Source organism: Geotrypetes seraphini, chromosome 19 (assembly GCF_902459505.1).
Source record: "Geotrypetes seraphini chromosome 19, aGeoSer1.1, whole genome shotgun sequence".
In the NCBI taxonomy this organism is placed as follows: Eukaryota; Metazoa; Chordata; class Amphibia; order Gymnophiona; family Dermophiidae; genus Geotrypetes; species Geotrypetes seraphini.
In genome coordinates, this window is record NC_047102.1 from 39,092,000 (window position 1) to 39,116,861 (window position 24,862).

At 42.7% G+C, this 24,862-nt stretch overlaps 2 protein-coding genes across 4 annotated transcripts in view; one reads left to right on the forward strand and one right to left on the reverse strand.

Moving 5' to 3' along the window:
* LOC117352261 (ras-related and estrogen-regulated growth inhibitor-like) lies at positions 1-24,620 on the forward strand. Of its 2 annotated transcripts, XM_033928616.1 has the most exons (4): positions 1-202; positions 12,104-12,160; positions 15,784-15,857; positions 23,200-24,620. In XM_033928616.1, the coding sequence occupies exons 1-4, from the start codon at positions 94-96 to the stop codon at positions 23,680-23,682; spliced, it is 723 nt and encodes a 240-aa protein (XP_033784507.1). In that variant the 5' UTR covers positions 1-93; the 3' UTR covers positions 23,683-24,620. The 2 variants fall into 2 exon arrangements, with proteins under 2 accessions (XP_033784507.1, XP_033784508.1); XM_033928617.1 differs by lacking the exon at positions 12,104-12,160.
* The window catches only part of LOC117352258 (circularly permutated Ras protein 1-like), a 108,642-nt gene that overhangs the window by 82,720 nt on the left and 1,060 nt on the right, over positions 1-24,862 (reverse strand). The window contains exon 1 of one of the 2 annotated variants that reach the window (XM_033928607.1): positions 397-518. The exons of the other annotated variant lie outside the window; for it this stretch is intronic. The gene's annotated coding sequence lies outside the window, so the exon portion shown is untranslated. Of the gene's footprint in view, positions 1-396; positions 519-24,862 lie in introns of those variants that run through there. 2 annotated transcript variants of the gene reach the window in all.

Consider the following 24,862-nt stretch of genomic DNA (forward strand, 5'->3'; position numbering starts at 1 on the left):
CAGTGCCCGTCTGCTGATCTCGGAGGAGCCGATGGAGAGGCTGCGCTTCCCGTAGCTGGCCCAGGCTCCTCTTTCCTGGCCGGCCTTCGAACGATGAGCTCCCCCTTCCCGCTGCCACGTCCTCTGCGGCGCGCCGTGAGCCTAGCCCCGGGCCGGACCGTCCGGCTCGTGGTACTGGGGCAGAGTGCGGTGGGCAAAACAGGTAAGGAAGGGTCGCTTCGAATGGGAAAAGCCGCCTTTAAATGAGTTTCGAATCTGATCGTGTCTTCAAAGAGCCTTTTAGGTGCTGGAAGTGGTTAGAACGAGAGCCTCGGCACCCTGAGGTTGTGGGTTCGAATCCCTGGGCAAGTCACTTAATCCCCATTGACCCAGAGCCCGCCGGGACAGCTTGACTACCTGAAAAATCCATGTAGGGAGTGTGTGGTGCCGGGACCTGCTGCTGGGCACGATGGACCCCTGGTCTGACCCGGCAGTTGCAATGCTTATGTTCTTAAGAGGACTTGAGGAAGTGCTAATTATCTGTCATATTCCATGACTTTGAAAAGTCTAGCACAAAAATTAAAATCGTGGAAAGGTTTGAACTATGTAGCAGAACATGGGGTGCACAGGATTGGGGGAGGTGCTTGTTTCTTTAGGGTGGGGAAGGAAGGGTGGCATTCTGGGGGGGAGGGAAATAGAGAGGAAGGAGCCTCCCTGCTTTTCCATCAATCTGCGAAGATGCGAGCAGGGAAACCTGAAAGGGAAGAGGGTGCCAAAAGCAAGTTATGCCCACTGTATTATCTAGTGACCACCTTGTGTTTACTTGGAATTGAGACCGACATGTGGAAAGCCACTGCTTGCCCTGAATCGGCATTATGGAATGTTGCTACTCTTTGGGGTTCCGGAATCTTGATTCTCTTTGGGGTTCCCGAATGTTGCTACTATTTGGGTTTCTGTCAGGTACTTGCGACCTGGATTGGCCCCTGTAGGAAACAGGATACTGGGTCTGATCCAGTATAGCTATACTTATGTTCCAGGATTCTGTAAACAAAGTGTTTTTTAATTGCTCATCTAAATGACAGATAACCGGCTAAACACCTGACTCCTCCTGGAAAAGAATTCCAAATCAAAGCCATTTGATACAAAAACAACATATTGGCATATTTAAGAGATTTAATACCTTTTACAGTGGGGAAATTTCCTAAATCAATATTGCAAGTTGCCCTGTGATGTACTGAGACGATGTAAGTGCTATCCCTTAAAGACGTAAACTTTTACCACACTTTCCTGCATGCTAAGCCAGATTGTACATGTAGGGCTTTTTCTGTTGCGTTAAATACGGCTCATGTGCGCAGCAAATGCAAAGAATGAATGCGAGAGCACTTAGGACCCGATTCTATAAGAGGCACTGATTCAGGCGCCTACATTAGGCCCCCTTTTATGAAGTTGCATTAGACTTTTTTTTATCACCGGCTGTGGCGGTACCACCTCTGATGCTTATAGGATTCCTATAGGCATCCAGAGCTAATACCGCCACGGCCGGCGATAAAAAAGCCTAATATGACTTCATAAAAAGGGGGAGGTGATTGCCCAAATCACCATAATAGCTTTAATTATGAGCTTTGATAAGCTAATTGGAAAAAATATTAATTATCTGATAGGTGCCTGCCCGATTCTTTTAACGGTATGTGCTTATCACATGGTACTTCACAGCATCTAACACCTAAGTGGGCATGTTTTGGGGGCAGAGATAGGTGACTCTAGGTGTGATCATGTTTCAAGTTTATTTAAAACTAGTGTTTAAGCCCGTTACATTAACGGGTGCTAGAATATATGCCTGTCTATCTTTCTTTATTTATGTCTCTCTCCCTGCTCCTGTCTCTTTCTTCCTTTCTTTCTGTCTCTCTCCCTCCTATTTTTCTCTCTCTCTCCCTGGCACCCTTTGTCTGTCTGTCTTTCTTTCTGTCTGTCTCTCTGGTTCCCTGTCTGTCTTTATTTCTGTCTGTCTCTCTCTCTGGCCTCCTTTGTCTGTCTGTATTTCTTTCTGTCTTTCTCCCCCCCCCCACCCCCCACTTTCCTTTGCAGAAGCAGCAGTGATATTTCCCTTCCCCTCCAGGTCCCTGCTGAAGCAGTAGCAGCATTTTTCCCCACCCCCACCCCCTTCTCTTTCTGTGAGCTGTCCTGCTCCGTTCGGCCCCTCCCCCTTCCCTTCCCGCGGGCTGGCCTGCTGCGGCTGAAGTTTTTTTTTAAGTTTCCAAAGTACCGGCGGTTCCTCTGACGATCCCCGTGGTGGCTGATCCTCCTGTAAAGAGCAGCCTGCGATGGTGGCCGGCTTTAGTGAACCTCGCAGGCCGCTCTCCAACTCGATAGCACGTTCCCTCTGACATGATCCCGTGCATCAGAGGGAACGTGCTACCGAGGTTGGAGAGCGGCCTGCGAGGTTCGCTAAAGCCGGCCACCATCGCAGGCTGCTCTTTACAGGAGGATCAGCAGCAGCAGCGGCGGCAGGGAGTGAGGGCCGAGGTGTGTTCCCTTCCGAGAACGCGAGCAGGGAGAGAGCTTGCCTGGCTTCCAGGGTGAGTGAGGGCGGGAGGAGGGGAGTGGCCAGAATGTTCCCTGCCGCTGGGTTGGCTGCCACAGATCACACAGCACAGCGGCAGGCAACACGAAATCCTAAGTGCGCATGTGCGCTTAGTCTTTTATTATATAGGATTTGTCAAATCGCCTATACATGGTTTCTAGGCAGTTTACAATAACAAATATGTTTAAGAATAGCAAATTTGACAGACTGACTTACAGTGGTTCCTCGGAATCCAAACGCCCCAGAACTCGAACAACTTGGAATCCGAACTTTTTTTTAAATTAATTTTTGCCCTGGAATCCGAACGCTGCTTTGGAATCCGAACGTACGGGAACTGGAAGCGCTACTCAGCCCAAAGCTTCCCCTCTGACGCAGGATCCTGTTTCCGCCTGGGAGGGAAGCTTTGGGCTGAGCACCACATGTAGTTGCCGTTGCTGATCTTGCTGCCTATGCCGGCGGGGGCCCGATCTTTCTGTCTCTGCCTGGAGGGTGCCCGATCTTGCTGAGTTTGTGGGACCAAGGAACAGTTTCATACAGTTTCTATTATTTTCAATGGGAAAAATTGTCTTGGAACTGGAACGTTTTGGAACTCGAACGGGGTTCTTGAACAGATTAAGTTTGGATTCTGAGGTACCACTGTACTTGTGCAATAAGATAAGGGGGAGAACTACAATATTAGATAGTAAAGAAACAAATTGGGTAAGAACAGAAGGTAAGGTAAAAAAAGGAAAATCCTAAGTAAATTAGAATATCGTCCTGATAAGGATGTTTAAATGTTATAAGCATCTTTAAATAAAAATGCCTTTAATTTTGATTTGAATCCTCTAAAGAACTCAACCACCTGCAATGGAGGCTCGTAAAACTATAGCCTACGTTACCGGTGCCTAAGTTTTTGATGGGTGGTGTTAGGCGCAATTCTGCAAATGTCACCTAAGCGTGATTTGATATGGCTGGTGCCTCTTTTTTGGTGTCTTTTACAGAATCCGGTCCTAAGGGCTTCTGTGTCCCCTCTCTATGTGATCTGTTTACATGCTAGCCCAATAACGTGGAGCCACCCATTCCCAGCCCATGATATGCCCACTCCGAAAAATATTTATACCAAAATGAGTAATGTGCGGGTTAGACTTGGCCAAAAGTAAATTTATAAACTATAAAGAGTTTTACCTCATGCAAAATTGTCGTTTCTTTAATAAGACATGAACTATTTTTTCTGCGGCCCTCCAAGTACCTCCAAATCCAAAATGTGGCCCTACAAAGGGTTTGAGTTGGAGACCACTTTCCTGCCCTTTTGTGTCTAGTTTGGTTAATTTATTAACGTTCCCTTTGTTATGTTTTTATTTTAAATATTGACCACTGTTCCCTTTGTTATGTTTTTATTTTAAATATTGACCACTGTTTTTATTAATTGTACACGCTTTGATTTGACTGTAATAACGTGTACCGCGCGTGTGCCCCTTCCTTCGTACTTCCTTAACGTTCGCGGTATGAGCAATAACCCCGATCTGCTGCTCGTGCCAGTTCTTCCTGGATCCACACTTATTTATTTAAAACTTTATATATTGCATAATAACTGTGCAGTTTACAAAATTACATGCATATACATATTTAAGAAATGCTAAACATGTTTCAACAAGACTAACACAAGAAGACATTAACTAACGGCATCATTATCAAAATCTTCTTTTAAATTCATCCTACAAGATGAAAACATAAGATCCCATAAAATCATTTACAGAGAATAGCTTTAGCACAGGAAGGCACTGACAAATAATTGCATTTTCAACATTTTCTTAAAGTTCAATCTCCCGTCACAGAATTGCAGAATACCAGGCAGCGGATTCCAGAGCTTGGCACCAGCTACAGACAGGAAGTGATGTCAGAGGAAGAGCCGACGCTGGTGTGAGCAGCAGGTTGGGGGTTGCTGCAGGCGCCATGAACGTTAAAGAGATATGGGGGAAGGGAAGGGGTGTGCACTCTCATGGCAGAAGTGGATGGGGGTGGAGAAGATGACAGGGAAGGGGCGCCACCGACCTGGGCACCTCTCAACTTCACTATGCCACTGCCCATAGGCCTTATGACAAAGGCCACAGGTCATTTTAGTAGCCTTCCTCATTATCGACTCCATCCTGTTTATATCTTTTTGAAGGTGCAAGTAGAAATGTTCAAAATAAATATTGATAAGGGTTTTTTTTTTAAATTAAATTTTTTAATAATCTGTTGATTTTTCTGGTTGCCGACTTTGAAAAGTTGTGAAACTGGTTTCTCTGTCTTTTATTTATTTTATTTAAAAAATTTATATACCTTTTAAACCTAAATGGTTAACATATTGTTTCTTACATAATTCAGTAAGACAAATAAAATCAAACGAACGTTAACATATAAGCATCAGAAAATCACGTAAAGTACCCATCAAAAGAACAACTGCAAAGATTAGTTCCTAGAAAAATGCATTAACAAATAAACTGCGTTTTTAGTAGTTTTCTGAAATTTCCATTATAACATTTTCGTAATTGACCGACAAGTGAGTTCCACAGTTTGACCCCCGCGCAGCAAAAAACTATTTTACTGGTCTCAGCATATTTTGGATTAGCATTTGTTTTTAATAACGCTGAATTCTCAGAACGCAGAAACCTAGACGGTAAATAGTTTGACATCTTACTTTTAAACAATTCGGGTATGGTAGGTTTTTCTTTCGTACGTATTTGATTACACTTTGTTTTGTCTCTGAAAGTGAAAAGCCCCCGAAGGGCAGGGTGTGGCTTGATGTTCTCCTGGCATGTCCCAGCACCCTGCAGGCAGACTATTTCAGGAGCCAAAATGTGATGGCAGTCTATCACTAATGTGCAAAATTTGGCACTGAGCTCACTGGTACGCATGAAAGAGCTGTCAACGCTCAGTATCCAAAGGGGAATATGAACCATAGAATCAGGTAGCACAGCAGAAGTGGTGCTGTTTCAAACAGAACAGAATATATTGCTCTGGAGGGGGGGGGGGGATGGGGAGGTGATTTTCAGAACTCTGGCACACAAAAATAACTTCCCAATACTCAGCATTAACAGATCTGAATCTAATTACTCCACATTTTGCAAGAAATCAAAGACCTTTCTTTTCAACTCAATAAACTCCACTTCCATCGGCAGCGACTAAACACAGTAGACTCCCAGGGAAATAGACCTGTTCAGCCTTTTGCCACCAAGGGACCAAGTAAACAGATTAACACTGGTTAATGACTCTTTTTTAAAAAAAATTATTTATTTATTCATGTATTACAATTTAAATAAAAGACATCCATTTCAACAATAGCGTAAATGCTCATCAAAAATAAAGTAGCGTACAAGGGAAAATTATATATCAATGATCTAGTCCACATCATTCGGACCGCTGGTAACTAAGGGCCTCATTTACAAAGCCACGCTAGCGGCTGCCGCGTGGCAACAGCCCCGAAGCCCTTTAAATCTCTATGGGCTTCGGGACTGTTGCTGTGCGGCTTTGTAAAGGAGACCCTAAATAGCTAAATCAGATATTTAACATGTGGCGCGCTTTTTAAATGTCACTCCCTCCCATTATATATAAGAGAAGAACGCGTGATAGACAAATTTAAAAGCAAGTTGGAATGCTTTCTTTTTAAAGATGCTTTTGACTAACTCCTTTCAGTTAGGTTACTCTTTTAATCACTAGTTTTTTTTTGTTTTTTTTATTTAACCCTCCTTTTGTTATTTCCCTTGGTCGTCTCATTTCCTATCTATTGTATTTCTTCCCCTTTCCTCCCTCCTGGCTTTGTTCGTACTGTGCGTTTTTTCTACTTGTTTTGTATTGTTACCCCAAATGTTACAATTTTTTAAAATTACTTTTAGCTTTGTTCATCGCTTTGTATTAAGATTAAGCCATCCAGCACTGGTTGCCTTACATGAAGAAGGACACGGTACTACTCGAAAGGGTCCAGAGAAGAGCGACTAAAATGGTTAAGGGGCTGGAGGAGTTGTTGTACAGTGAGAGATTAGAAAAACTGGGCCTCTTCTCCCTTGAAAAGAGGAGACTGAGAGGGGACATGATCGAAACATTCAAGATAATGAAGGGAATAGACTTAGTAGATAAAGACAGGTTGTTCACCCTCTCCAAGGTAGAGAGAACGAGAGGGCACTCTCTAAAGTTAAAAGGGGATCGATTCCGTACAAACGTAAGGAACTTCTTCTTCACCCAGAGTGGTGGAAAACTGGAACGCTCTTCCGGAGACTATTATAGGGGAAAACCCTCCATGGATTCAAGACAAAGTTAGACAAGTTCCTGCTGAACCGGAATGTACGCAGGTAGGGCTAGTCTCAAGGCACTGGTCTTTGAACATTTTTATTTTTATTTTTTTTCTTCTTCTTTGAATTGGGGCTTAGTAGGTAGGTAATACACTCTTGTAAGAGGAGGTAAGGAGTTTTCAGGAATTTCCAAAATTTCCATAAAATATCTTTTCACCATTTCTCTAGGAGAAGTTGACAGGATCCTTGGAAAATTTATAAATCTCAAGTTATTTATTCAACCATTATTCTCCTGCACTTCCAACTTCTTCCTGAGTAATATATTATCTTTAACCAACATATCTTGATTGAGGAACCCCGGGAGAGGTCATTGGACATTTCGGCAATACTGGAACAATCAGATAGAGAATTGGCTGTTCCAGCTACTCTCTTGTTGTCTGTTGCTTTGGCTCCAGACAAGGATTGGATATTAAAACTTTTCTTTAAAAATAGATCCAAAGACTTCCTGGGGCAGCATATTCAGATTTTCCCTGATGTCTCTAGAGAGACTCAAAAAAGAAGGAAAGAATTTTTAATTCTAAAACCTGGAGTGACTCAAATAGGGGGTATTTTCTTTTTGAGATATCCATGTAAATGTGTAGTTAGATATTTATCATTGAAGTATATATTTACAGAGCCATCTCAACTGATTAGTTTTCTCTCAATGAAACGTCTAGAAAAAGGAATAACACCATAATAACGTCCATGGAAAGTTAGCTCCCTGCACTTTAGCCAGATAAGGAATTTTTCTTATTTAATTAATTTGAATTATATATGTTCTACTCTTAATTATGGATCCAATAATATTGAGGACTAGTGTGAGATTAGCTAGTTTAGCATTTCCTTGTAGTAAATGTTAATTTTGGAATTTTTAATATGTTGTTTGATCTCACTTTACTGTACAAGATGTATATGCTTGGAAATATTGTAAAACTCTATAAACAAATAATAATAAAAAAAAAAAGAACACTGAACATTCAGTGATGCATAGACAATTGAAAAACCCGTCAAATTTACATAAGAATGAATGCAATACATTCAGTGAAGGATACAAACAGTTAAAAAGTTCATCAAGTTTCACGTTTTCTCAAATAATTTAGTTTTTAATACCTTCCTAAAAGAGTAATAAGATTCGGCTAAAGGAATAAGAGAGCTCAACCAAGCGTTCATTTTCCCTGCCTGAAAAGCAAACGTTCGTTCAAACAGATTTTAAAGATGGATACATAAACATGTTGTTTTTTCGGTATTCCTGTTAGAATTGTATACTTTAATTTGAGAGGAAAGATACTCAGGAGCTAAGCCAAATACAGTAATGCCTTGAAACAGATACATTCAAATTTAAACAGAATTCTCGCCTCAAATGGAGCCTATCTGAAGATTCAAGGCACGACAAAGGAGTCGTGAGGATGAGATGTCAATAATTCAGCCACGGGTGTAAAGTTCAAAGTTCACTTTATTGATAGCAGCATTCCAAGGACCCGAAGACTCGACCCCGACAGTGTTTTGGCATCTATGCCTTTGTCAAGAGTCTCAATGGCTGGTAGTTCTGTCCCACAAATAGAGCATTCAATACAGGTCAAATTCAGAAGCGAGCAGGAACTGGTGTTCAAAGGGTCACGAGCGAAAGAGAGCAAGTCACAAAGTGAAAGCACTGGATTGTCTCGTCGTTGATGCCTCCTTGGGCTCACTTTTTAATGCCTATCTGAAGACTGACAGGTGTTGTGCCCATGTCTTAGACGCCTTATAGAATCAGGCCCTATGTGTATATAGTAATTCATCTTTTATGCATGAGATAGATTTGCAAGCCAAGCAGGCAGTGTATGCAAATCATTGTGGATATCCTGAAAACCTGATTGGCTGGTGTTCCTCAGAACAGGTTTAGGAATCACTGATTAATCTAGCAAAGCAAGAGGCGGCCAGGACCAAAATAGCAATGTTCTGAGTGTCCTACTCTTATCTTTTAAGGGCCGAGGTCAGGCGTGGAAAGAACTTCTTGGCCTCAGCTTTTGTTTACTTCATAAAGCCATCACATGACCGGGACGAATTTGGGTGCCTGATGTCGAAGCCAAGTATGGCACAACAGATCACTTACTAAGGGGGGGGGGGGAGGTAAAAAAAAATTGTGCACAAGACAAAAGCAAAGGCAGGAGGGCAAGAGTGATTTTGTGATAAGTTAATGGCGCTGCAATCCGAGAAGCCGATTCTCAAAACCTAAGGCCAGCATTAGATGCGACTACGGCAGGACTATGTAAGCAGAATGCTCAAGGGTTGAAGTACAGGAAACAACGCACACTTTTAAGATTAGTGCATTGCATTTAAATGCAATCAGATAAAAATTTATTCAATTTTCTATACTGTTCTCCCAAGGGAATGGTTTACATGAATTTATTCAGGTACTTGAGCATTTTTCCCTCTCTGTCCTGGTGGGCTCATAATCTATGTAATATACCTGGGGTAATGGGGGGATTAAGTGACTTGCCCAAGGTCACGAGGAGAAGCATAGGTTTGAACCACTCTAGTAATCAAAATGTAGTAAAAGTGAGCTAAGTAAGGACAATCAAGCCATTGTGACATCACTGATGAGACTGGCTCTTAGGCATTGGTGGAATCAGGCATTATGATGTCACAATACCAGCTTTGGTTATCAGAGGCTGAAGCTTTTTACACTATTTATTCAATTTTCTATACCGCTCTCTTAGAGGAGTTCAGAACGGTCTACATGAATTTATTCAGGTACTCAAGCATTTTTCCCTGTTTGTCCTGGTGGGCTCACAATCTATCTAATGCACCTGGGGCAATTGGGGGGGAGGTTAAGTACCTTGTATAGGGTCACAATGAGCAGCATGAGTTTGAATCCAGTGGCATAATAAGGGGGGGGGGTGCCCCGGGCGCCATGTTGGTGGGGTGCTGTCACCCCTCCTCCTCTGTCCCCCACCTCTTCCCACTCCTCCCCTCGCCACACACATGTATGCCCCCTTCCCTGCCCCATACCCCAGTTGCTCACCGCCATGGGCAAGAACTTCAAAGTGCTCCTCACGACTGTGTTGTCTCTCTCACTGACGTCATTTCTGGGTGCCACGCATAGGAAGTGACATCAAAGGGAGAGCCGACGGGGTCATGAGGAGCATGTTGACATTCTTGTTGCTCGCGGCGGTGGACAACCAGAGCTACGAGGGAAGGGAAGGGGGTGCGTGCATGGCAGGGGGATAGGGGGAAGGGCGTGGGAGTAAAAGGTAAATTCAGAATCATAAGGGTGTAAGGCTCGCCACACATCAACTAGATCTAAATGTTTCATCAAGAAGCCCACCCCTTTGTTGTCATGATCCCTCAGGCTAGCCCTAGGAGGTTTGCAGTCCACCCCAGGAGCCGCCGTGATATTGAGATCTCCCCCCAGGATCACTTGGTACTCGGGATAGGTTGACACTAAGGACAAGACTGTGGAAAAAAATTTATGACAGTAGACATTCGGAGCATATAATATATCTCCCATCCCGATCAAGAAGTTGTTTATGAAGTGTGAATGGCAGCCGTTTGTGCAACAGAATCGCCACCCCATGCTGCCGCCCACTAAACGTTGAGGAGTAGACTTCCCCAACCCAGGTCTTCCTCAATTTAGCATGTTCAATCTGAGTGAGATGGGTCTCCTGCAGGTAAGCAAAGTCCGCTCCTGCCTTGCGCAGGCCAGTCAGGATACGAGCCCTCTTAATGGGAGAGTGGATACCATCGACATTAAACGAGACCACTTTCAAGTCCGCCATAGTAAAAGACAACAAAAGGAAACAGTAGCAAAGATACAGTGATAATACATAAAGAAAAAGGAAGAATGAAGAAAGAAAGCCCCTCCTCCCTCCTCCCCTCAGCAAGATGTGATGCTTAACCAGGGTCAGCAGGCAACTCAGGTGTCAGATCAGCAGTAGTATGATAAAGTGGAGCAGGCCAAGCCTCCCAGCTGAGCTCCGCTGCTCCCAGAGAGAAAGGTCACATCCTTTGCTCCCCCAAGGCCCCCCCACCCCCACTCAACCTCCCCAAGCAGTCCCCATACATACACACACCCCCATGCACACTCCCCCCCCACTTCCCCCCTTCCCTACCCCCCAAAACAAGCGCACCTCTAAGGCACACAAACCCAAAGACAATCCCTCCAGGCTACCCGGAGAACCCCTGTCCCACTCCCCCAAATTCCCCACTCCCGCATCCCCCCAAAATAAAAAGTGGTATAATTAATTATCCCTCCTTAGACCACAAATACATGGGGGGTTAAGCAGAAAAACAAGGAGAGGCATCCTATTCAGAATCAGCCTAAACTAAACCCCGATTCTGTAAACCGGCGTCCATGTTACAGACGTGGGTTAGAGAATCAGGTTAGATTAGACACGGCCCGCTACACTTATCGCAGCAAGGGATCTCTCTGCCGCTATAAGTATAGCGGGCCGTGGCCCCCTGACCGATCGCAGCACGTGCCCTGCTTTCTTCCGTATCTCTATAACATTCCTGCCGAGAGCAGCAACCCCCAACCTGCTGTCACACCTGCATGGGCTCTCTCTCTGATGTCATTTCCTAGGTGCAGGTCCAGGAAGTGACGTCAGAAGAAGAGCTGATACAAGTCCTTTTTAAACAAGGATTTAACTTTTAGGCAGCTGTAGGACGCCTACAGCTGCCTAAAATCGGGATGCACTTTGCAGAATCAGGACCTAAATGCTTACATGGTAATTTTTTTTTTAATAGCCATGTGTTAAATACAAAAAAAAAGACTATTTTTACGGTTGTACTAAAAATTGCTTTAGTGCACAGGCAAAACTTGCATAAGGGCCTGCTATGGCCACTTTTTACCACAGCTTAGTAAAAGTTCCCTAAGTTCCTTTAAATCAGTTGTCTCAAACTCGCAGCCCGGGGGCCACATGCGGCCTGCCAGGTACTATTTTGAGGCCCTCGGTATGTTTATCATAATCACAAAAGTAAAATAAAACAGTTTCTTGATCATTTGTCTCTTTAGCTATAAATTAGAATATTATTATTAAGACTTAGCCAAAAGGAAAGATTTATAAAATATAAAGAGTTTTACCTCATTTCTTTCATAAGACATTAACTATTTTTTTCTGAGGCCCTCCAAGGACCCACAAATCCAAAATGTGGCCCGGCAAAGGGTTGGAGTGTGAGACCACTGCTTTAAATGGTGGGTTTAGTTGCAACTGACAATTTCTGAGTTTGAACTTACTCTTCATGCCCCCCAAATAGCTTTTGTTTTCTTTTTATACAGCGATGACCGTGCGCTTTATCACTAAAAGGTTTATTGGAGAGTATGATCCAACACTTGGTAAGTTCTATTTACTTTTAAATTCCAGGGACCATATTCTCTAAATACTGGAATTCTTTCCCCTTGTAGAGGTAGAGTATTTTTAAGAGGAACTGTGTTATCGGGGACTGAACAGTTTTCTTACAGGCGCAAAAGAGCAATGGACCACATGGAAGACCCAAATTGCTTCTAGACCAAGTATGGGGTCAGGGCAAAACAGAGGAAAATGGGGATACTCGGAATCAGGCCCATTAATGGTCACTGAGCACGGAAAGGGGTTCATTGGTGGCAAGAAGTTTGACTTCAGTGGTTGAACATAAGATCAAATTTGGAGCATCTGCAAGGCAAAACATCTCTTTCTTATTTTGTTCTCCTGTATCTTTATTTTTCTTGTAATTTGGTATCTAAAGGTTTCTATTGGCTCTTCAAAGTTAAGCCAAAGTATTCTTAAAAATATTACTTACCCCCTCTTTTACAAAGGTGCACTAAACGTTTTAGCGCATGCTAACCACGCGCTAAACGCTAAGTGTTTGGCGCGCTCTAAAAATGCTTAACGCACCTTTGTAAAAGAGAGGGTTAATATCTTTGCTCATGATCTAAATGTTTTTATTGTGTAGCGTTTTCCTGGTTTTAGAGAATGCCGGTATGGTAGCCTCAGGAAATGGTGGATGTCTGAAATAGACAGGTTCAAAGTCACCTAAATGGGGTTATTAACTAACCCCTCCCCCCCTGTTTTGTCTTTTTAGTGCCGGCTGTGGCGTTAACAGCTCTAACGTTCTTAGAATTCTTATGACCGTTGGACCTGTTACCGCCCTGGCTGGCACTAAAAACCGCACTGCAAATTTGTAAAAAGAGGAGGTGAATTGATTGTCAAGCACACTAACGGAGATTTCTGGAAGAGCAAATCTCTCTGACGGTCCAGTTTGTGATAGTCTCGTGCCCCGGTATCCCTGGGGCTCCCTTCCGCTTTTGTCCACCAAGATCGTTGAGCATGAATTCATTTTTCTGCAGCCCTGCAGGGCGCAAGATGATGTTGGGTCTTCTGAATTCCTCTTCAAATTTAGCAAGCATGTGAGACGAGATGTTCCCAGCACATTCCTTAAACACTTCTGCGAGCAAAAGAGGGGGGCCAGAGGCCTGAGAAATACATATTTGGCTTATTGTACGGAGCTCTCTGGAACGCAGACGAGGCTTTTGCAATCCATGCTCTGATTTCTCGTGAAAAGAAACCCATTGGCAAAAGTTTAGCCGCTGAACAGCTTTTTGAAAACTGCCCTTTACAGGGGTAATTGTACACACCGTGTTTACCTGCAGAGTGTGGCGTAGTGGTTAGAGCAGTGGTCTCGCACTCAAACCCTTTGCAGGGCCACGTTTTGGATACTTGGAGGGCCTCCGAAAAAAAATAGGTTTTGTCTTATTAAAGAAATGACAGTTTTGCATGAGGTAAAACTCTTTATAGTTTATAAATCTTTCCTTTTGGCTAAGTCTTAATAATAATATTGTCATTTATAGCTAAAGAAGCTGTTTTATTTTACTTTTGGGATTATGAAAAACGTACTGAAACATACTGATTATGAAAATAGTACCCGGCGGACCGCATCTGGCTCCCGGGCTGCGAGTTTGAGACCACTTGGTTAGAGCTACAGCTTCAGTACCCTGAGGTTGTGGGTTCAAACCCTGCACTGCTCTCTGTGACCCTGGGCAAGTCACTTAATCCTCTACTGCCCAGGTACATTAGATGATTGTGAGCCCACCGGTACAGATAGGAAAAATGCTTGAAATTCCTGTATGTAAACCGCTTTGAGTGTGGTTGTAAAGCTACAAAAAGTCCCAGTCCCTTTCCCTGATGTCATAATGCCTGGCAGAAACCCAAAGAGTAGCAACATTCCAGAGCTGAGATTGTGATGTCATAATGCTTCATTCCACCAATGCCTAAGAGCCAGCCTCACCAGTGATGTCACAATGGCTTCATTGTTCTGTATTTGGCTTCTGATATTGTATTAGAGGGTTCAAACCCTGTCAACAATAAAAGCAGTTTACAATCTAACAAATTAGATTATTGTCGAGAGCAGAGACAGGAAAGGGAGGAAACTGAAGGAAGTCGAAGTCTGAGAGAGCGCTCTGCTGCTCCCACTTTTTTTTTTATAACTTGCACTCACTTTTCTGAGATAATATGCTCAACATTAAATTCTGTTCAACTTTATGCCAGTATACAGTGGTAAAATTCAGATGTAAATTTTACGCTGTCATAATGCAGGGGGCACCATCGGCCAGAACCAAAGATGTCCTGAATTAATTTTAGCCTTTGGAACTGCTGTTTGCTTTCTGGTTTCTACTGGAACTTAGCACCACATTTTAATTGTGATGTAATATAGCGGAAGCTTCTCATGAAATTGTGTGAAAAGTCTAAAACTACAGAAAACCTGCACTGATTGTTTGAAAGAGAAGCCCTAAATGGATAATTGAATTGCTTACGGCTCTGATTTTAACCTAGACCATTTTGATTTTTCTTATTTTTAACCCTAATTGTACTACTTTATAATTAAATTGTAATTCATTCCCAAGTTTCCTAATGTTTCTACTTGTGTGTGTAATTTAATTTATTCTTATGTTTTAGTTGTTTTGTTACTTGTCATTTTAAGTCTGTCTTCCTTTACTCTGTAATTTTTATTAATCTGTACATCGCTTAGAATTCGGATTAAGTGATTAATCAAATGTAATAATAAACTTGAAACTTGATAAGGACAACATATGAGCAGGTTTTCTCATGTATCAGGTTTCAGGTTTATTTAAAAATTTGATATACCGCCTTATCAAAATTCAAAGCGGTTTTACATAATCTATAAAAACAAAGAGTAGAAAGGCATAAGTTAAAAACAAATTATAATTATTAAAACACACAGTCGAACACATAGATGAGCATTAACTTACCGAAACAAAATGAAAAAGGGTAGAAATACATTTGTGTAATGAAAAAGAGAGGGAGAAGGATCAAAACAAAAGGGAGGGAACAAAAAATAAATAATCTAGCACTTTGTAGAAAAGATTAAAATGAATAAGAAAAGCAAGGAGCGAAGTTCCATTACAGTCCTTAAAAGGACTATTATACTCCAAATGCGTCTTTAAAAAGAAAGGCCTTCAAGATACAGTGGTACCTCGGTTTACGAGTGCACCGGTTTGCGAGTGTTTTGCAAGACGAGCAAAACATTTGAAAACTTGGTGCCTCGTAAACCCAGCGCGCCTTGATTTGCGAGCACCCTCCCCCCGCAATCAGGCACCCCCCCGCCGCCATTGGGCACCCCCCCCGCCGCCATCGGGCATCCCCCCCCCCCCCCGCCACGACCTGAGGTCCCCCCAACCCACCCGAACCCTCTTCTTACTTTGATGTAGCCTCCGCACCTGCACCAGCATGTCCTGTGCCGGTGCCCAAAAATCTGCCTCCGGTGCTGGGCCTTGAGCATGTGCGCATGCTCAAGGCCTGAGAGTTCACGTTGCTCCTGGAACGGATTATGCTTGTAATCCAAGGTACCACTGTACTTTATAGTACAGCATGGAAGGAGATCCATTGTATGACACGTTCAATGATAATCCAGACTTGCTTTGTTCCAAGGCCACAGTGTAACAATAATCCTTGTTCCTTACAGAGATGATTTACAGACATAGTGCTGCCATAGACGGGGAGGTGGTCCACTTTGAAATTCTAGATACAGCTGGACAGGTATGTATTCAGAGTCTTATGTGTTTCTGTGGTCCAGAAGAGTTATTATTTTGACGCTACTGCCTTTACACTTTTAGTTCAAACGCTATTCCTTAGCATTCTGGACTACTGCAATATTAGATATCTGACAAGTACAAAGAAAAACTTGGCTAGGCTGACCTTGGTCCAAAATACAGTAGTTAGAATGATTTACGGACTCAGGAAGTATGATCGCATAATCCCCTATTACCGTGAGCTACACTGGCTCCCAGTTGAGGCCCGGGTGATCTTTAAGTTGGGATGTTTATACTATAAAGTGGTTTTTGGTGCTGCTCCGCTTTGCCTTGTCGATAGATTTGTTACTATGATTCACGGGACCGGTAGACAATCCCATGCCCTATTTATGTTCCCTTCTGTTAAGGGCTGTAAAAATAAGAAATATCCTATCAAGCAGCTCAATTCGATCAAGAATTCCGCCCATTACTGACCAGATCAATATCTTAGAAACACTACAGAAAACTTTTCTTTTTTCTAAATTTGTAGCTAGCTAATTCTTGCGTATTGCATTATCTCTGTATTCACTCGTAGCATAATCTTTTGTAAACCGCATTGACCTAAGATATAGAAATCTGTTATTATGTTATCTTATCTTATCTTGTACAAAATTCCAAGTGTTAATGCTTGGGTATAATGTTGCAAAGTACGGGGTGCCCACAGAAACACTCCTAGATTTTAAATGGTTACAAAATCAACACTTGTTGGAATATGTTTATAAAATACAAGTCCCAAAAAGCACGGTTAGCAAGATCTTACACAATCGCTTGCACTTTCACCCTTATAAGCTGCAATTGGTGCAGACGTTAAAACCTTCAGACATTGCACCGCGACAAAATGACCAGGTATTCCTCAAGTGGCCCCCGAGATCACTGGACATTACTGTTGTGACTTTGTAGGGACGCCTCACCGAAGCTATAAACGCGATCATGCCAGATATGCTTCAGAGAGTCTGGTCCGAGCTCGATTATTCCAATAATTTTAGTTTTGTAATCATTTAAAATCAAGGAGTGTTTTGGGGGGCACCCTTTATAATAAATGTTTTTTAAAATCATATACAAAATTCAGCATGTGTAGCAACTTCCATGTGGGGAGAAGAAGCTCCTGCAATATATTTTGGAACAGTTTAAATTATGGAGTGTGATCTAATGCAATGCTTCTCAACCCCCTACCTGGAGGCGTGGCTAACTAGTCAGGTTTCTAGGCATACCATGATGAATATGCATGAGATACTTCTCCCTCCGTATTCGCGGTGAATGCAGGCAGAACATAGCTGCGAATATTGAAAAACCGCGAATAACTGTTTATAAGTTGATCGCAGTTTTTTGGGTTTTTTTGTAACAGCCAGCGTTTTAGCTATTGAAACCGCGAATAACTAGAGACTGCAGCTGAAGGACCTGGGAATGTGCCGGATGCCGCCTACATGAGCAGCTCTCTATCTCTCTCGATCTCGCTGGCTGGGCTTCGTGCAGGCTCTGCTTCTTCTCCGTGTCGCAATGAGAGGGGGGCGGAAAGAGCTCGGCACTTGCGTTTCCTGCACTGTGTTCTGGGTTTTTATGTCACCCTGTGGCTTGTGTGGGCTGCTCTCCTCAGAGCTTCGTAGATTTGCCCTCACACAGGTGTTTCTGTCATGTGAGCCCTCCAAAAGGCACTGTTTTTACTTTAATTGCTCTCTGTGATGTAACTCAGATTTTGCACGTGACTATTCAGTGGGTGAGGAAACGAACTGTAGTGACCCAAGGCAAAAGCACTCCTCGTTTGGTTTTCATTTTAATTTGAATCAGGAGTAGCAAGGCAGAATGTATTATACAGGATGATTATTTTACTTGAAGGTTGATCACCTGCATCTCGGTTTCAAACGTAGTTTGGGTTCAGAGTTGATTGATTTCTGGGTGTCAGGTCAAAAGCGCGCCCAGACAATTGAGCGCAGCGCGGAGGCGCACACTGCTCTAAATTACTGTTTTTAGGGCTCTGACAGGGGGGCGTGGGGGGAACCCCCCCACTTTACTTAATAGACATCGCGCCGCGTTGTGGGGGCATTGGGGGGGGCGTGGGGGGTGTAACCCCCCACATTTTACTAAAAACTTAACTTTTTCCCTGTTTTTAGGGAAAAAGTTCAGATCACAGTAAAATGTGGAGGGTTACAACCCCCCCAAACCTCCCATAACACCAGCGCAATGTCTATTAAGTAAACTGGGGGGGTTCCCCAACAAAAACCCCCGTCAGAGCCCCTAAAAACTGTAATTTTGTGCGGCACGCTGCGCTCAATTGTCGGCATGCGCTTTTGTCTTTCGCGCCGTTGTCTATGAATCGATTTCTGGGGGCGGAGTCTGAATGTGAAAAATCACAAATAGGCGAAACCGCGAGTGCAGAAACCGTAAATACGGAGGGAGAAGTGTATTGAACGCCAAGAAAAGAGCCCATGCATATTCATCATGACATTACTGAAAACCCAACTGGCAAGGTAATAATAATAATAATTTATTTTCTTATATACCGCCAAAGTCATGGTAATTCGAGGTGGTTTACAATAAGAGGAGCTGGACAGTCAGCGATAAGTTACAAAATAGAATCAATGAATACAAGTACACTGAAAGCAAGTACAAATAAGAAGAGCTGGACAGTTAGCGACATAGCTATGAATTTGGTATACAGAATACGAGAGATAATGAACAACAAATCGGTTGAACAGTTTCGTTTTTACTAATTTTCTAAAACCTTGATAGGAAGAGGAGAGCATGATAAATGTTACCCAGCCAGTCGTTCAGGTACACCTCCAGGAGAAGATTAAGGGGCACTGCATTAGATCAAGTAAAGTGATTGGGTGGGATCGAATGTAGGCCTTCTCGACCCTCTCCTGGAGGTGTACCAGACAAAAGAAATGTTCTTGGTGTTTGCGTAATCTTTTGTCTGGCATATGATTTCCACAAGAGGATATAATATGAAAGACAAGGAAGTCCTTTTATTTAAGATCTCTTAATTCGACGAACCTCAATTTATATCTAGACTATTAATACCTCACAGTTCTCAACGCTCACTCCGCTCTTCTGGTCAAAATCTACTTACAGTCCCCTGAAAATTATTGGAACAAGAAGAGCTGACATATTCTCTGTGATGGGACCTCAATGGTGGAACGCCCTGCCACAATACATTAGAAATGAAAAAGACGTTACAACATTCAAAAAACTTTTAAAATCTTATTTATTTAAAGATGCATTCAATATTTAAATGTTTAGTGAGATTCCAAATCATGCTGTGGTTTAACTTCCCCTTACCTTCATGTTTTTTCCATTCCTTCTTCCTTAAATTGAAAATTGTAACTTTTATTCTTTCCCTCCCAACTCATGTTTGTTTTTGATGAAAGTACACTGTTAAATGTTTGTTTCTTTTTATTATACTCTATGTTGATTTTGTACATCGCTTAGTGATTCTAATAGGCGATTTATCAAATTTATTAATAAACTTGAAACTTAAACTTGAAACTTTTAAGACTCCTGAAGCAGGCCAATTTGGCTTAAACATGTACATGTCGAGTCATTGAGGTTTGGATGAATAAAGGACTTTTTAAGAAAGATTAAGTTCATCAGTCTTCATTGGACATCTCCACTTCTTGTTTTACGTATGTAATTGAGTGGCAGTTTGAGAAAATTCAAGAAAGTTTGGGATTGTTTAGTTAATCTAAATGAATAATTATACTGGATTATTTGTTTATATTGTTGCGGCTCCCTAGATCTAAATTTTTTTTATATTGTTATTTATGTATTTTATTACATAAATATTGTGTTGATTAGTTCATTTTGTTGCAATGTCTTTTGTACAATTTTCAATAAAAATAGTTATGAAAAAAAAATGCAGACACATTGGGAAGCGCAGTGTCCTTGCTACCTCATACTTCAAGTAATGCTCTTTTGTATTCACCCCCCCCCCCCCCTGGATTCTCTAACCAGCACCTTTGATGAAGCATCAGGCTTGCCTCTTCAAAATCTGAAGTCTGCGCTGGGCCGGAGAGATCTTGGGGAGCCTCCGACAGTGGCTTTCTCCCCTCTCTGCAGCTCTCCTTTCCCCTCCCAGTGCATCATGTGCCTAAACTAATCGAGGCTGCCTTAGACCCCTCCAAGTGCATCCCATGATGCACTGGGAGAAAACTAAGGTGGCATCCCTCCTGCCGATGTTTCATCAGAGGTATGGGGATGTTGGGCAGGGGTCTGGGAGGATGGAGGGGGATAGGAGGTATGAAAGCGTATTAGGGTGTTATGGTATGGCATAGCGGGAAGGGGTCTCTTTCGAAGGGGGGATCAGTCAGTGAGAGGGGGAGAGAGAGAGGAATGGGGGATCTCCTTGCCAGTTCAGCTGATTTCAGGAGGGGAATCCCTGATCAGCTGAGTTGGCAAAGATGGGTACTGGAAATGTAGATCATCCAAAAGAGGTTTAAACTATGCTGAAGGCATTTGCTAAATGGCATAAGTTACTACTGTGCTTCACATCAGCTTTTCACACTTTATACCTTTGGAGACACCGGAATTTACCTTGAGAAAGCCCAATTTTTAGGGCGAAATGGGTCTCGTTGGCAAGTACATTTGAAAGACATGGCATTTGCAAGTTTCCTGAAAGCAGGCGATAAACAAGGGGGACACAGTATAAGACACTGAGCGCTCCAGATAAGATAAATGGTTTTCTTAGCGCTCTAAAGCACTGTTCTTCAACCGCTGGTCCGCAGACCAGTGCCAGTCCGCAGGAAATTTTTGCCGGTCCGCGCAGGGCTGGCAAGATTGACTCACTTCAACTTTCTGCTGGTCCGCGCAGGGCCGGCAAGATCAACATCTGAAGTCTGCGCTGGGCCGGAGAGATCTTGGGGAGCCTCCGACAGTGGCTTTCTCCCCTCTCTGCAGCTCTCCTTTACTTCCCAGTGCAGCGATTCACGAAGGCAGCCTCGGGGCTTTGGCTGAGTCGTGGCTGCCTCTGATGATGCAACTTCCTCTTTCCTCAGAGGCGGCGCAACCCAACAAAGGACACGAGGCTGCCTTCCTGAATCACTGCGCTGAGAAGTAAGGAGAACTGCTGGGAGGGGAGAAAGCCATTATTGGAGTCTGGGAAGCTGCTGGGCAAGGGGAAACAGGGACAGCTGCTACTGGAGAGGGAGAAGGAAAGATGCTGCTAGGAGGGGAGGAGGGAAAGGAATCTGGGAAGCAGCTGGGTAAGGGAAAAAAGGAACAGCTGCTACTGGACCTGGAGGGAAGGAGAAGGAGAGATGCTGCTGGGAGGGAAAGGAGTATGGGAAGCTGCTAGGCAAGGGAAAAAAAAGGGACAGCTGCTACTGGAGAGGGAGAAGGAGAGATGCTGCTGGGAGGGGAGGAGGGAAAGGAGTCTGGGAAGCTGCTGGGCAAAGGAAAAAAAGGGACAGCTGCTACTGGAGAGGGAGAAGGAGAGATGCTGCTGGGAGGGGAGGAAGGGAAGAGACCTGGACCTGGACCTGGAGGGAAGCTTGTGGGCACGGGAAAAAAAAGGGACAGCTGCTACTGAAGAGGGAGAAGAAGAGATGCTGCTGGGAGGGGAGGAAGGGAAGAGAGTTACTGCTGGATAGGAGGAGGAGGGAAGGGAGAATGAAAAAGGAAGGAAACAGCTGGCAGGGAGATTAGAGGAGGGGAAGGGGGAGACACAGGCATGAGAAAGTAGAGAGATTGATGATAGGAAGAGGTCAGCAGAAAAATAAGCAGAGAGGGACAACGATGATAGATCTGGTGTAGAGAGATAAAAATGAAGAGAGCAGTGAAGCTGGAATGAATCATGTAAAAAGGAAAGAGGGGACGCAGGCTGGATGGAAAGGGGAGAGAGGCATAGAAAAAAGACAGATACCATATGGAAGGGGGAGAGGACAGACAGTGGATGGAAGGGGAAGATGCTGGATTGAAGAGGCAGAGAGGGCAGAAGCTGGAAGGAAGAGAGTGAAAAGAAGATGAAAGCAGAAACCAGAGACGACAAAAGGTAGAAAAAATAATTTTATTTCTATTTTGTGATTAGAATATATCGGATTTGAAATATATATCCTGCTAGAGCTGGTGTTAGACATAACTGGGGACTGCAAAGCCCAGTGGCTTAGGGCTCTGGCTTAGGGCTCTCTCTGACCAGGGGGCAGTTGCCCTAGTTGCACTCCCCTAACACTATTCCTGGTATTCTGTTAGCATGATATTTCTGTGTAGCATTCTGTAATAATTTGGCTTGTTCAGTTTTCTTGATAGTAGAGGGGATATATGTGAAGGGGAGGGGAGACAGGGGTTTTGTTGATCCTTGCTCTGTATTATTTGTAGTTATAAAATGACAATTGTACAGAATATTGTTTCTTTTTATACTTTAATAAAATACATTCAATATAAAATCAGATGATGATTTGTGGGGACCGAGCTCACGGAGATGGGGCGGAAACGGGGTTTTTAAGTTTTAGTCCTAGTAGTTTGCCGGTCCACAAAATAATTTTTTTATTTCTGCCGGTCCACGGGTGTAAAAAGGTTGAAAAACACTGCTCTAAAGTACAAGGAGTACTTTAATCTGCTTTCGTGTGTTTATCAAAAGTTAGAGATAGAGGTTTAGTCACTTCCTTTATAATGAACTGAAATTGTAGTCAAGGGATTTCACAAAAAAGAAAAATAAATATAAAAATTGTTTTTCACATAAAATATATTTAAATGAATATTTTAGGTTAATGGAATAAGATTGACATGATTCAACCTATTTAAACAGAAGGTTTTTTTGGATCGATGAAAGAAACCCTTACATAGTTTAGCCAGTTGATATTTTAATGATTTTTGGCATGGATTAAACCTCTTTTGGTTGATCTGTAATTTAATGTGGTTTAATCTCATTTTTGTCACTGGAAATGTAGGCCAGGGTTTTCTGGGCCTACTGTACATTTATGGTGCCTATGTTTGTGTGAATCATGCCTATGAAGACGATTTAGGCTGCCTAACACCATTTCTGGCATTGGCCATGCCTACTTTGGTGTTCGGCAGTTTAAAGCGATGCCAGAACTTTTTATTTTGGCACCTCTAGGCGTTTTATTCTTGCCATATTTTTTTTTTACCATTTTAAACGATATTTCTCAATTAACTTAGGTGCCTAAGTTTTGGCACCATTTTTAGAATTCCCCCCTCAGTGGACAGCAAGAGCTCAGAACTAGAAGTCTTAAAAACTCTAGTACTCGTAGGCTATAAATGGATCTGGTTTTTATGATATCCAAAAACCATGAACTGACCATAGCCTTTTGTCACTCAAGCTACTTTTTCTTGTCACTAATTTCAGCATTGTTGGCTTTCAGGAAGAAGACTCCTTGCAAATTGAGGAAAAAATCAAATGGGGTGACGGTTTTGCAGTGGTATATTCCGTGACTGATCGATGTAGCTTCGATGAGGTGATGAGATTGTGTTTCCTTATCAACCATACCCATTCTAATACAAAACGAGGTGCTGGTGACCAGCCACCAGTGATGATAGTGGGCAACAAGAAGGACCTTGAGTTTGACAGAATGGTGTCCACCGACGATGCAGTGAATCTGTCTAAAGCCTTAAAACATCCTTGTGTTGAGATCTCCACCAGAGATAGCTATGAAGAGACCGTGATGGTTTTCAGTGCGCTTTATAATGAGCTTGTGAAGCAGGGAAACTTTACCCCAGGCACCTTCAGAAGAAAAGCAGTTTCCAAACTCATGGACAAGATTCCAAAGATTAATGCAAGCTCAGCACTGAATTCGGGAGGCAGAAGCTTGAGTTTTAACTCATACAGAGACTACCTACCAGAATGAGACTGTCATCTGTATCATGAACAAAGCAACTGTGCCACTATCGACCAGAAAATATATTGTGCTAATAATTAGAAAGCCCTATTCAGCCATTGATTGATCTACTTATTTTGACATCTTTGTTAGGAAATGGGTCATGATATACATTTTACGTTCATAAAGCAGAATCTTGTCTTCCTCCCCCCCGAGTACAATGGACACAAGTTTACATTTGTATATAAAAATATGAGCACTTTATCACTGTGTAGTGACAGAGTATATGGATCCAAGCAAATCTTTAGCCAGTAGAATAATAATAATGGGTATAATTGCTGTATTTTTCGCAATAGATCCAAATGGAAGATGACAATGAAATGTTGACCCAACTTCTTTTCCTGTAGGTTTTAGGCCCCCTTTAACAAAGCTGCCTTAGGATTTTTTAGCACCAGCCGTGTCGGTATTAGCTCCAATCTCATAGGAATTGTATGGGCACCGGAGCTTTTACCGCTGCAACCAGCGATAAAAAAGCCTAAGGGGGTAGTGTCTGAACCAATTTATTTTACTAGAAGAAAATGAAAAGTTAATTGAAAACTTTTTTCTACCTATTAAAATTCTTCTACATTTGAAAAAAAAAAAAAAAAAAAAAAAATATATATATATATATATATATATATACATACACCGTATGAATTTACACCCTTCACCTTTTTTTCTCTACCCATCAGAATCATAAGTTAAATGAACCCAGTATCCTATTTCCAACACTTGTCAATTCAACTGACAAGTACCTGCAAGATCAGTCTGGATCAGAGTGTTGTAATAATAATCCTCCCCATTCACACTGTACCAACATCATCATAACCTTGGTACAGAATTTCTTGCATTCTCTGTCTGTGTTCAATGTACTGTGTGTCATCGGAATCTTCTAGCTGGACTGAATAAAATCTCTCGTGATGCTCCCATGGCTGCTGCCGCCTTGCTTTGTTTTTCTGCTTAGCACCTGGCATCAATGCACTTCACCGGAGGTACCGTTTCATGGAATAGCCTCCTGCAGGTTGTATTACATTGGCCTATGAGTTAATGGACAACATACAACAAGAGCCCAGAGGTACTGCAGAAAATGAGCCAACCCTCCCCCAGTGAAGATGAGTACCCCTTCTCTGGCAACACCTGGCCATGTAATGACAGTGGGACTTGTCTCAAG